Raw genomic sequence first — 13,514 nt, forward strand, 5'->3', positions numbered from 1 at the left:
GTGGGCTGGTGGTCTCACCCAGGTCTGTAACGGCCCCATCTTGCTTCCACGCTTGGGGTACACCCTGGCCATTTTCCACTGCAGCCACCCACCTCCTCCACCATTTGTTCCAATCTCCTGCCACGCTAGGCTCCACCCTTCTTCCCAACATGCCCTGTGCTCACCAGTAGCTCTTCAGAGGAATAAGTTGGGAAGAATAAGTCATTTCCAGGCTACAGCTGTGTAAGCTCTCTGACCTTATGTGTACTACCCAGTGTTCCCTTCTTGCTGTAGAACCAGTGGCAACCTGCCCTAAGGGGTTATTGTGAGATATCCAGTACAAAGGCACCCTGGACCTCATTCAGAGTGGACTCAGTAGGCAACTCGTCATTGTGATTATCGTTAGGTGTATCTTCCTGGACCAGATGCTAATCTTCTTAAACAGCATCCCAGTCAGATGCTTAGCCACTAAGGAGAGAATTCAAAAGCTATGACCCATTCCATAAATGACATCTGTGGCTATTAATACTTACTTCATGTATTGAGAATATTTCCATCCTGTAATTTCCATTCTTAGTCATAGTTCTGTTTACTAGAGCCGTTGGATCTAGCTGGTTCCATGTGGCAGTTCAGATACCTGAAAATAGTGACCTTGGCCATTCCAAGTTTTTTCTTATTTTATTCCTGTGGGGGGGGTGCCTACATATGTGTCTTTTATGTGTGCTTACCTGTGCAGAACATGTGTGGAGGCTAGCAGTTGACATCAGGTATCTTCCTCAGTTGACTCTCCTGCCTAATTTTTTGAGACCAAGTCTCTCATTGAACCTGGACTTCACTATTTTGTCTAGGTTGGCTGGACAACCCCCAGGATTTGGTCTCTAGCCCCCATAGAAGATATTTGAAACCAGTAAAGGTGTTTAAAAGATGGAAGAGTGGGGCTTTAGTGGAGGGAGTCTTTGAAGACTTCTAGTAGACAGTGTGCCTGGTTTTGGTTGGTGTTCTGTGATGCTGCTATCGTGCCTTGCTGGATTCCAGTGTGTCTGCTTGGGACTCTACTCAGGCCGACAGCCTGTTCTCTGTGTGGTCTCAGGCCCTGGAGCAAATAGCCCTGCCCTGTACAGCATCCTGGTTTCCACCCATTTGCCAGCCCATGGGTCACTTGCCACATTATGGTAGGGCACAGTCTGCTCTCAGTGTTGTTTGTGTTTAATTGATTCTAAGTGGTAGTTGTGATAAATTGTACTGGCTAAGCTAATGATACCTTTCTAAATTATGCCATCGTGTTGGGTACAACAGCAACAGGATTGCTATTTTAAAATGAGGTTTGGTAAAACAAACACCCAGGCAGCTTACAGGAAGTGCTCAGTTGATGATTAATTGATGCTCCGGAGCAGCCTCGTGCTCTCAGATGTATCCATTCTGTGATGCATGGATCCACTCATGAATCCTCATGGATCCTCTCATGAAGTTCAGCACCCACTCCCTAGCTCATTTCTAGATACCAATGTGTGGATTGTTTCGTGCCCTCTAGTGCCAAGGCAGCAGTGCAGAGGATGGTGGTGTCTCCCTTTAGAGAGAGCTGATCTTCAGGAAAAGAGAGAACATAGACCATGGTTTTACATTAGCTGGTGAAAACTTGTCAGCATGGGGGTGGTTCCATCTGTACACCTAAGATCTAAGGTAGGTAGAAAGTTTAAATGTGTCTGAGAGTACTTCAGAAAAGTCATTGAGGAACAAGTTCTTGGTAAAGTTACTGAAGCCAGGCATGGTGGTACACCCCTGTAATCCATGGAGGCTGAGGCAGTAAGGTCAGCATGGGCTACTACAAGGCAGGACCTTGTTTTATTTTTTTCTTTATTTTTTAAAAATTATTTTTATGGCCGGGCATGGTGGCGCACACCTTTAATCCTAGCACTCAGGAGGCAGAACCAGGTGGATCTCTGTGAGTTCAAGGCGAGCCTGGTCTACATAATGAGTTCCAGGACAGCTGGGGCTACAGGGAGACCCTGTCTCAAAAAGACATACATATATTTTTTTATTTAGACAGGGTCTCCCTGTAGCCCCAGCTGTCTTGGATTCACTATGGAGACCAGACCAGGCTGGCCTTGAACTGACAGAGATCCACCTGCCTCTGCCTCTGCCTCCTGAGTGCTGGGATTAAAGGCGTGTGCCACCATGTATATGAATGAGTGTTTTGCCTGCATGCATATAACTGCACTTATGTGTGCAGTGCCCAAGGAGGTCAGAAGAGGGTATTGAATCCCCTAGAACTGGAGTTACAGACAGTTGTTAGCTGCCATGTGGGTACAGGGAATCAAACTGGGGTCCTCTGCAAGAGCAGCCAGTGCTCTTAACCACTGAGCCATCTCTTCAGCTCTAAGACCTTGCTTTTTGGTTTCTTGGGTGTTTTTTGTTTTTTAAAGCAAACTAGAGCTGTAGCTCAATTGGTAGAGGAGCTCTTAGCACACATAGGGTCTGATCTAGTGGCACAGCACTTGGGAGATAGCAAGTTAAAGGCCCTGTTTCAAAAATACACAGATATATTTTAGCACAAGGTGATGAATGGACTATTGACGGTGGTAGAGGACACACCATCTCAAAAGCCATGCAGAGCATGCAGGGCCCATGAACTTCACTTGGGTGTGGCATTTCTGGGGGGATATTGGCCTGGACCCCAGCTGAAGGGCTAACATAGAATAGCATAAGCCTAAGCCAGTGGCTGCTGGAACAGGGCAGAGGCCTGTGGCTCCAGACAGACCACCTTTGCCCCTTAACTGTGCCATGAGATGGGGTTTGGCCTTTCTGAGCCTCCTTCTTCTCAAGTATGCTCTCTTCCCAGCCATTGCTCACTGATGGTGTGGAAGAGTAAATAACAGCATGTACACAGGCCCCACAGGCTGAAGCAGTGTGACCATAGCTATGGTGGCTCCTCTGTGGGCAGGTGCTACAGTGAGTTTGGTGCCACTCTGTGGTGGAGAGTTGCCAGCTTTTAAGAAAGGACACCCACTTTTAATCCCAGCTCATAAGCAGGCAGATCTCTTGAGATCCAGGCCGGCTGGGGCTACAGGGTGACCCTGTCTCAAAGGAAAAGAGAGGGAACTGGTGACTCTGTACCCATGTTTGGCAAGTTCACCTCCTGCCAGTCCAGGGCCCTTAGAACACATAGGCCTTTATCCACCTAATGCCATTCCCAGAGGCAGTAGTCACAGTGGTAACAAACGTTGAGATGCCTGGCTCTCAGGAACCTGTTGACTTCAGGGCCTATGGCCTTTCAGCTAGCCAGCACTGCTCAAGACCAAGGCCTGCAGAAGAGACTTGGTTTCTTTGATCAGCAGAACCCACTGTGTTTTTCACAGGTGATGTCACTGTGCTTTTAGTGGTGGACAGTGGATGCTTCTCTGTGGCAGGAGAATAATCTTCATGGCTAGTGCTTAAGAAAGCCATTCTAAGTGTAAAAACAGAAGACGTCATGGTTTTTGATTTGTTTTAAACTGTTTATATTTTATGTGTGTGAGTGTTTTGCCTGTATATATGTCTGTGTACCACATGCATGTAATGCTCATGGAGGTTTAGAAGAGGATGTCAGATCCCCTTGAACTGGAGTTTCATGTGATTGTTAGCTGCCATTGGGTGCTGGAAACTGAACCCAAGTCCTCTGCAACAGCAGCCAGTTCTCTTAACTGCTGAACCATCTCTCCAACTTCAACATCATGAGGTTTTAGGGGGATTGTTTTTTTCTAAAAAGGCAGGGGTGGGGCTGGTCTTAAACTCAGTTTTTTTTTAAGTACATACTTTATTTTTGGTCATTTTGAGACAGGGTCTCCCTGTAGCTCCAACTGGCTTGGAACTTGCTATGTAGATCAGGCTGGCCTTGAACTCACAGAGATCTGCCTGTCTCTGCCTCCTGAGTGCTGGGATTAAAAGCGTACACTATCACGCCTTAGCTTAATTACATACTTTAATTTTTTTTTTTTTTTGGTCTTTTTTTGAGACAGGGTCTCCCAGTAGCCCCAGCTATCCTGGAACTCACTATGTAGACCAGGCTGGCCTTGAACTCACAGAGATCCACCTGCCTCTGCCTCCCAAGTGCTGGGATTAAAGGCGTGTGCCACCAAGGGTTCCTGGGAGATACAAACACACACAGAATTAAAGTTAATAAAATAGGAACAGGTGCACATGTGTAGTCCCTGCTACTGAGGAAGCTGAGGCAGAAGAATCTCGGGCCTAGGGATTCAAGGGTAACCTGGGCAACATGGCAAGACCCTATCTCCAAAAATAAGGTAATATAAAGAAGAAAAATAAACATTCATAATATGAACATTGTTAATACTCAAAGATCTCATTTTTTAAATTATTTTTTAATTGTGTGTGCGCGCATGCATGCGTGTGCGTGCTCATGCCTATGTGATCGTGTGTATATGTGTTTAGGTGCTGAGGCCAGAGGCTTTCATTTTCCTGGAAAATGAAACTGGAACTAGAGTTAACAAGCAATTGTGAGCCATCATCGTGGATGCTGGGAATCAAACTCAGGTCCTCTGAAAGAGCAGTACTTGTTCTTAACTGCTGAGCCAGCTCTCCAGCCTGCAAAGACCTCTTTCAAGTACAAAATGAAAAGCACTGTAGTGGGAAAGTCAACAGCCTGAATAGGAAATTCATGTAGTAAAATATATAGACTTTGAAGCATATGCTACATTTGCTTATCAGGCAGGGCTGGAGACTCGTGGAGCTTTGGAGTGGAGCACTTGCCTGAGGGCCAGGGTTCCTCCCCAACACTGTAGCAAAATTAAAGAAAAAGCAGCATAATGGGCTTATTTCTAACAGTGAAAGCCTGGGAAAACCTAACAAGGATAGGACTGTTTTGCAATCAGTCACTGTGCACACTGGTATCTTTAGATTTGTGTTTTGATTTTATGGTGTCAGGGATCAAACCCAGGACCTCACGTGTGTTAGGCAAGTGCTCCACCATCGAGCTGCACCTCATCCCCTAAAATATAAGAACACTGAGTGACAAGAAAAAGTCTACAGCATGCTTTGTGAAAACAAGTGTGGTATGGTAGTAGTCTTTCTTTTGGGAGTGGTGCATAGTTACAGAGTTCCATGCAAGGGTTCCTGGGAGATACACACAAACACACACAGAATTAAAAGTAATAAAATAGACAGGAACAGGGTGCAGTGGTGCACACGCGTTGCAGTCCCTGCTACTGGGGAGTTGTGGCAGCAGAATCAGCGGCTTCAGTGTTCCTGCTTGCTTTCTGTTCTTTCTGTGCTGTTAGCGATGGACTTAGAACAAACCTTCCATCTCTGAGTTACACCGCTAGCCCCTATATTCCTTTTGTTGTGTTTGTTTGTTTGTTTGTTTGTTTGAATTTTTATATGTTTTATTGGGAGAAGTGTGGTGGTCAGAGGAAAACTTGGAGGAATTGTTTCTTTCCTTCCCCCATTTGGGCTTCCAAGTATCAAACTTGGGTCATCAACCTTGGCAGCAAGTGCCTTTTCCCACTGAGCCATCTCCCTAGCCTCCTTTTTGGCTTTTTGAGACAAGGTCTCACTCTGTAGCCCATGCAGACCTAAAATTCACCATGTATCCCAGGCTAGCCTCAAACCTGCATCAACCCTGTCTCTGCCTCTCACTTCTAGGACTATAAGTATGTGCCACTACACCCAGCTCCTTATCTTTATCTGTAAAAGTCAAAAGCTCAAGGGACTGGAGAGATGGCTCAGTGGGTAGGAGCACTGGCTGCTCTTGCACAGGACCTGGGTTCAGTTCCCAGCACTTACATGGCAGCTAATAACCATCTGTAATTTCAGTTTCATGGGAATCCAATGCCTTCTTCTGACTTTGTGGGCACTGCACGACGTGTACAACTTACATCCATGCAGACAGTATACTCATACACACAAAAATACTAGAATTGAAAGCATGCACCACCACATTCAGCCCATACTTCTGTATTGTTTAATTTTTACAAAGAAAGCAAGTACTAAGTACATAGTAGCAAACGCCTGTAATCCCAGCACATGAGAGGCAAGAGGATCAGATGTTCAAGGCCAGGTGAACTATATAGGGAGTTAGAGACCAGCCTGGACTGTATGAGATATTAATTTAACAAATTTTTTAAAGGTAAGTTAGATATTTTTAAGTGAAAGAAGGGAATGTGGTTGAAATGTCAAACAAGAAAGTACGACTAGCCCTGCTCCTCTCTCATAGCAGAAGTCTTGGGGACTTGGCAGTCCTCACATGTGGCCCTCTCTCAACTCTAGCTCTGGCTTGTTTTCTCTGTAGGACTGAGCACTGAAGGCATCTACCGGGTCAGTGGGAACAAGTCAGAGATGGAGAGTCTACAGAGACAGTTCGATCAAGGTAGGCCACCCATAGACCTAACCTGAACCAAGAGGTGCTGGCTCAGAGACAGATCACATGAGGTCCCAGTAGGGACCAGGCCTGTCAGCAAACCATCCCTGCCAAAACTGAGGCAGTCAAAACTGTTCCATTGCTGTGTCCCTGGCATGTGCTCACTTCTCTGGAAGGACCTTGCCTCCTTAGGCTGGGATCATGGGTGGTAGCATTTAAGGTGAAGATCTGATCTGTTTTTGTCAGGCTCTGGGGTACCTACCTCAATTATATTTCTCCTTGAAATGGCCCTGTGGGAGAGAAGTGAGGGAGCATTTTGAGATAACTGCAGCACTGGCCTCCCAATACCCAAACTGAACTCTTGAGAGTCATAGCAGCTTTTGGTAGGTCAGCTATGAGAGGCCCCCTTCCAGGGACTCAGCTCTTAACCTGTGAAGTGCCCACACTGTGGGGTGCAAAGCCATGCCACCAGTGCCAGAGGAGAAGAGCCAGAACAGTGAGCACTCAGCGGCCAGAGAATAAGGCAAGTAGAGGACACAAGAGTGCCCATGCCTACAGTAGCCTCTCTCCCACCCACTCTCAAGAGCTAGCTGACAGTGGCACCCTGTAGTCATGTACCACTGTTCGAACATCATGAATTTGTCCTGAGATGTGTATCCTTGCTGGATAAGTGACTGTCAAGTAGTATGCTTACACAAACTAATGTAGCCAGGTGGTACCATCTCATGGGACCACCATCATCTAGTAGACTTTTGCTAACCAGAGTGGTTATGTGGCACATGGCTGTATCTATAAGAATCTGAACAGCTGAGGGGCTGGAGAAATGGCTCAGCAGTTAAGAACACTGGTTGTTCTTGCAGAAGACCCAGGTTCGAATCCCACCACCCACATGGCAGCTAACAACTGTCCGTAACTCCTTTCCCAGGGGATCCGACAGCCTCTTCTGACCTCTGAGGGCATTGCACGACACGGGAGCACTTACCTACATTCAGACAATACACACATACACATAAAATAAAAATAAGAAGTAAAAAAGATTTTTGAGACAGGGTCTCCCTGTAGCCCCAGCTGTCCTAGAGCTCACTACGTAGACCAAGCTGGCCTCGAACTCACAAAGATCCGCCTGCCTCTGCCTCCCAAGTGCTGGGATCAAAGGCGTGTGCCACCATGCCCAGCTTTAAATTTTTTTTTTTAAAGTTTTAAAAAAAAAAGAATCTGAACAGCTGAAACCCAGAAACGGACACTGCTGATGTCCATCTGTAGATGACTCCTACAGACGAAGCCTAGAAAGAAAAGAAAAAGTAAAGGGAGGGGCCAGTGCATGTAGGCCTAGGAGTCAGAGGGAGGGAAAGAGGGATTCCTGTTCCCTATGTCAGGATCCGGGATAGAGCACAGCCAGCATGGCCAGGCATGTTTTTATAAGAAACCCTCCTCCTTGCTGCCTGGCAGGAAGCAGAGTAAGGAAAAGGCTGCAGCTCATCATGGCAGGGCAGGAAGCCTAGGGAGCCAGGCACCACTCCTCTCGGTCCCCTAGGCTGAAGGAGGCTGCCCAGCCAGTGTCTGAACCCAGGCTGCCAGCTCCTCTGTACCACATGATAATCCTGAGTCCCTGCCCAGGCTCTAGGCCAGCCCAGGGCAGCATCCTTGAGGTTTCTTGGGCTTCTGGAAACCTGTCCTGTGGACTCTGCTAGCTTAGATGGGTCTGACCTCACTCTTGACTTCATTTCAGATCACAATCTGGACTTGGCAGAGAAAGACTTCACTGTGAACACTGTGGCAGGTGCCATGAAGAGCTTTTTCTCAGAATTGCCAGACCCCCTGGTCCCGTACAGCATGCAGATTGACTTGGTGGAAGCACACAGTGAGTACAGGCAACCGGGTCACATCCTAAGGCCAGCCAAAGAGACTGCAGTCTAGCCCTGCCTTTGTGACATAGGCACTTCTGAATGTTACTCCAGGGGACCTGCAGGTCCCCAAGCCTGACAGCTAAGTGCACCTGGCTGGGTGGAATCCCTACTCCTGCACTGGCTGAGCCTCATGTCTGCCCTTAGTTTACTCCTCAGGGTAAAGCTTAGAACAGCCCATTCTGTAACAGATTCTCCTTGACCCTCTCCTCACCACTCTTCCCCTGCCTTATTCAAGGAAGTAAACCCATAGTCTGAGGCCATACAAACTGAGAAGCCACCTCTGTGGAAGGGGACAGGAAACCACTTGTGGCCCTAGCCAGGTGCTCATGGGGCACTGTAGCACGTGAACACCCACGGTTTTTTGTGTTTATTTGAAGTAGTGTCTCATGTATCCCAGGCTGGCCTCCCAAGTCTTTGTCGAAACCCAGAAACAGCAGTTCCTCTGTAGCTGCTGAAAGGAGCATCCTTGCCAGGTGCCAAGAAGTGGGATAGGCAAGGGGGAGTGTGACCCTGGGCCAGCTTGTCACTGCCTGACTCAAGCAGTCAGTGCGGTTACAGGTGAGGTAGCTCCCAGTCCTGGGTCCCTGTTCTTCTAAGGAAGCAGGTACTGAAGAAGGCCATACCCAGCTGTGGAGACTGCAGAGCCCAGATGACCTGCACTTGGTCTCGTGTTTCCACAGCTGACTTCTACCATGGCTGTGTTCTGCCTACAGAGTTGAGCCTCTCAAAGTCAGCACATTTCCTAACCTCTCCCACCTGCCTACTGAGGCCCAAAGGCAGCATTTGAGACTTAGGCTGACCCTGATGTGAGCTGAGTAGGAAACCTCTCTGGAGACAGCTTATCTCTCTAAGGGAACTTGACAGAGGCATGCCCAGCTGCTACAAACGGATTCCCCCATACTCATCTTGACCTGGTGCCCTCTAGAGGTCTGTCAGGTGCTGACCCCCAGCAGAATGCCATTGTTTCTGGAGAACAGCTGACATGGCACCTTTTTGTTTGAATAGGGACAAAAGAAGGTGCTGCCGATAGCTAGCCCCCCCCCCCCTGCTGTCCTTCCAGCCACTTCCACCACCCTCCCTGCTGCTTCCACAGCTCAGGAGGTGGCTACACGCCTCCTGCAACAGCCTGGGAAGGGTGGAGGCTTGCAGCTTCCTCCATTGTGTGCTTTCTGGCCCCCAGTAGTCAGCTAGGGCACCTCTGTCTGTCCATCCTTGTCACCCTGGCAAAAGTCAGTAAGGAGAAAGGGATCTTGCTGGCATAGCACCTCACAGCCAAAGCACTCAGTAGGGTATGGGACTCTGTTGGTTGAGGTGGGCTTAGCTGAACCAGATGTCAGGCAACAGCAAGTTAGTGTCAAGAGACATGGTAGAAGGAAGATTGTAGGGCCCCAAAGTAGCACAGGTTTCCATAGTAACAGCAACTTGACCGGCTCTTTCCCATTTACAGCATAAAAGTAGCTGTGTCTGTGTGTTCAGGCTTATGCATGGTTCCACATCCCATTGCAACAGACATCAAGGTCATTGTCTAATTGTTCTGTTAGCATACGAATCTCACAATATTGAACATTGCTGAGAAGTACCTACCAAGTGGAATCTGATTATTTGCCAGTTGTCTTCCTACCTTGGTCTGGGAATCACATGGGAGACTCGCAGCACCAGCCAGAGCTCATACAGTGTTGTTCGCCATGTGCCCAGCCGGGTTCAGGCATGTTCTTAGTCACTGTCAAAGTAGTTTCACATCTCCATGGTACAGAGAGGGAGCCTGAGGCTCTCAGAGTAACACAGCTTAGCTGAGGGCCTAGGGTCACATGGCTGGGGACTGGCAAGCTAGGGCTTGAATCCCTGTGCTCCCTGGGTGCAAACTGACATTTTCTGCAGGCAGACTCCAGCAAGCTGAACAGAAAATGCCAAAAGCATCACAGTGGGGAGAGAGGCAGGAACAGTGTGGAGCGCAGGCCCTGAGCTGTGGCCTCAGGCTTCGGGATTCCCGGCAGCAAACCAAGTCTTTATGTTCCCATCTGTTCCCCCACATCTCACTCTGACCCAGGAATTGTTCTCAGCCTGTGTGGTCTTCTTTTCCCCTTCTCCCTGCACCCTTTCCTTGTCCAGAGTCCCTCTAGTCCATCTAGTCCCCAAGGCTGTCTTATGCCTTCTGTGCTGACAGGAGTCCTAGAGCTAAGTCCACCTCAGGCCAGTGGTTCTAAGCCAAGGACCTGTGGCTGCCAATCCTTAGTAGTCCAAGGGAAAAATGTTCATGATACAGGCTTATCATCTAGCCTTCCCACTGGGTTGATGAGACAGTCTAGACTAGAGACACTCCATGACTGATGGCCAAGGTCACAGGGCAGATGGCCCTTGCTACCTCATAGACTGTAGTTCCTGTGCTGCCTCAGGATGTTGCTGGTTATAGGAGCCCACTTTCCTCTTGTCTGTCCAGATAGCTTCTTTGGGACCCAGTGTTCCTTGCTACAAGCACATAATTGTGTGGGACCCCAAGTGGACAGGGACAGATGGCAATAGACAGATAATATGTGGTCCCTGCTGCAATCCTGGCTTAGTGCATGGTTATGCCTCCAGAACATTCTGAATCTTCCATTCTGGGTCCAGCAAAGGGAGATGACAGCCTGGTCATGCCACAGCCTTGTCTCCACCTGGGAGGAGGACCATGGCACACCTAGGGCCCACCTGCATTGCTCAAGGTCTGTACCCTTGATCCCAACATTCTTCTTTTCCAGTAGTATAGGTGTATAGAGGGTAAGTAAGTGACCCAGGCACTGAAGTGATAGCAACAGTTCCCAGTCTGAGTCTGGAACTCTGTTGGCAGCAGGCAGCCAGGGCTAGGACAATGGAATCAAGGTCCTTGCCCCTGGTTTTTATGACCTAGGGCTAGTCCTTGTACCTTTTTGGTTTTTCTTGGTTTTGTTTTTGCTTTGTTTATTTGGGTTTTGGGGGGGAGGGGTATGTATGTGTGTTATATGTGTTTGTGTGTATGAGGGTTATGCCTGCATGTATATAAATGCACCTGTGTAGTACGGTACCCACAGAAGACAGAAGAGGGCATCAAATCCCCTGGAACTGGAGCTATGGACAGTTGTTAGCCATCTTGTGAGTGCTAGGATTCAAATCCAGGTCCTCTGCAAGAGCTGCCAGTGCTCTTAACTACTGAGCCATCTCTCCAGCCCCATGTATGTGTATTTTTGAGACAAGGTCTTACTCTATAATCCAAGCTATCCTGAAACTCTTGAGTCTCCTGTCCCGGCCTCCCCAGTACTAGAATTACAGGTGTGTGCCACCACATGTCCTTTGTATCTTTTTAAGGCCTGGTCTGGGTACAGTATAAGGGATGACTGTAAGTCCCAGGTGGTCTCTGGTGGTCTCTCTTCTCCTCATTGGTTCTTGAGGGCTCAGCTGTTTTCAGCTGCTTTGAGTGTACATAGGCTTCACATTGGTTTGTGTGACCTCCAAGTGCCTGCCCATAGCCCTGTCCCTTCCCTCTAGGCATGATTGGTGGTCTGGAGCCGATGGAGACCCTATTGCTGCAGACACCACTCACTGTAGATGCAGGACATAGAGAAATCAACTGTGACTAGCTAGGAAATTCTCTTCCCTGCTTGTTTGCTCATAGTGCCAGAAGGTGCTATTCAGGCTACAGGGAGAGAAGACATCCGTGGTCTCACCTGGTGCTCAGCCGTGCATGTTATAATGCCAGCTTGCCTGGCAGGATGTGTCCATTGGTACAATAATGGCATGGCAGTTATGGGGGCAACCAACGTTTTCTGATTGGCTATAAGGTTGGCTATAAGGCCTGCTCCACAGGAGGAATTTTGTGGCTAGTACTATAAATCTGGTCAAAAACCCACAACTGGAGAATCATAGGCACCAAAAAAACAACAGTGATAAGGTCGAGTCTGGCTTAGCAGTATCCTGCTTACCTAGCACGTGTAGCGTGCACAAGGTCCTAGGTTCCATCCCCAGGACCTTAGCAGGGAACCAGCCCTGCTTTCATGTCATAGGCCCAAGATCAAGCTTTACAAGGAAGATCCTGTATCTCTCCTTGAAGTCCTCCCACCAGGTGCTTGGTGCCCCTCAGTGCTTAAGACTACAGAGACCAAGCAGTGGAAAGGAGAACAGAGGGTGTAGGACAGAGGCCATCTAGGCCCTTCTTGGGCTTCTGGCTAAAAGAGTAGGAAGCTGAGCTTCCCAGAGTTGGGGGTAGGGGTGACCATGAGTTAGAGCTCTAGCAGAGCCCCAAGGAAGAAAGCAAAGAAACACCCATCCCTCCTGTTCCTCGTGGGAGAGGCATCTGGCCAAGCAGCCAGTCCAGCCCCACTTCCTGTCTCAGCCAAGAGAAGTGAGACTGCTCTGGGGTGCTGCTACCCCAGTGCCTGATGAAGACAACATAGCTGTGTTGGTGTCATGGGGCACCTAACTCTGCACACTTGTCCTGTGAGGTGAAACTGAGCCACACCATGCTTGTTGCATTTCCTCACAGTCTACAGTGACTACCTCCCATGGCTTCCTTCTGCTAAGCAGACTTTTTACTAAAACTTAGCAAAGAATTTTAAAGCTCGAAGCTACAAAGTCAACTATTGAAGCTAAATCATGGAAACAAATCTTGGGTTTGAGGGCTGAAGCTGATTCTGGCTCGTCAGTTCCCATGGCATTGCTGACAGACACTGTCCCCACAGTTCCCATTGCTTGGCCTTACTGCAGTCAGACCAGCTCCCAGGAGTGTACCATTTGTCAGGCTCCGACCTCTGAACTACTTAGTGTCTCCAGCCTTTTCCACAGACAGGAGGCTGACCCTTAGGTGTCACTTGCCCATATACACACATCAACACCCAGATCATCAGAATCTAGTTTAGGGCTCCGAACTGCAGCCCAGCTTGCACCATGTGTCTCGCCCAGTTATGGTCCTCTGGGCATGTCCTCTATTGTAAAGGTCCTCAACCACGAAGCTGTGGTCTTACCCTCTTAAACTATTTTATTCTTTTTTTCTTGATTTCAAGATTTATTTTTATTGTTTTGGGGCTGTGGTCTTGCCCTCTTAAAATTATTTTATTCTTTTGTTTTAATTTCAAGATTTATTTTTATTATTTTTGGGGCTGGAGAGATGGCTCACTGGTTAAGAGCACTGGCTGCTCTTGCAGAGGACCCAGGTTCAGTTCCCAGCACCTACATGGAAGAATTTTTTTTTTTTTTTGGTCTTTTTGAGACAGGGTCTCCCTGTAGCCCCTGCTGTCCTGGAACTCACTATGTAGACCAGTCTGGCCTTG

General features: G+C 48.2%; 1 protein-coding gene across 1 annotated transcript in view; it reads left to right on the forward strand.

The window, feature by feature from the left end:
• Positions 1-13,514, forward strand: part of Arhgap35 (Rho GTPase activating protein 35) — a 142,508-nt gene that overhangs the window by 122,488 nt on the left and 6,506 nt on the right. Inside the window, exons 4-5 of the mRNA XM_008821933.3 lie at positions 6,263-6,340; positions 8,061-8,192. Of these exons, the coding sequence (XP_008820155.1) occupies positions 6,263-6,340; positions 8,061-8,192 (210 nt within the window). The remainder of the gene's footprint in view (positions 1-6,262; positions 6,341-8,060; positions 8,193-13,514) is intronic.

The sequence above is a fragment of the Nannospalax galili genome, unplaced genomic scaffold (genome assembly GCF_000622305.1).
Source record: "Nannospalax galili isolate Female #2095 unplaced genomic scaffold, S.galili_v1.0 scaffold432, whole genome shotgun sequence".
In the NCBI taxonomy this organism is placed as follows: Eukaryota; Metazoa; Chordata; class Mammalia; order Rodentia; family Spalacidae; genus Nannospalax; species Nannospalax galili.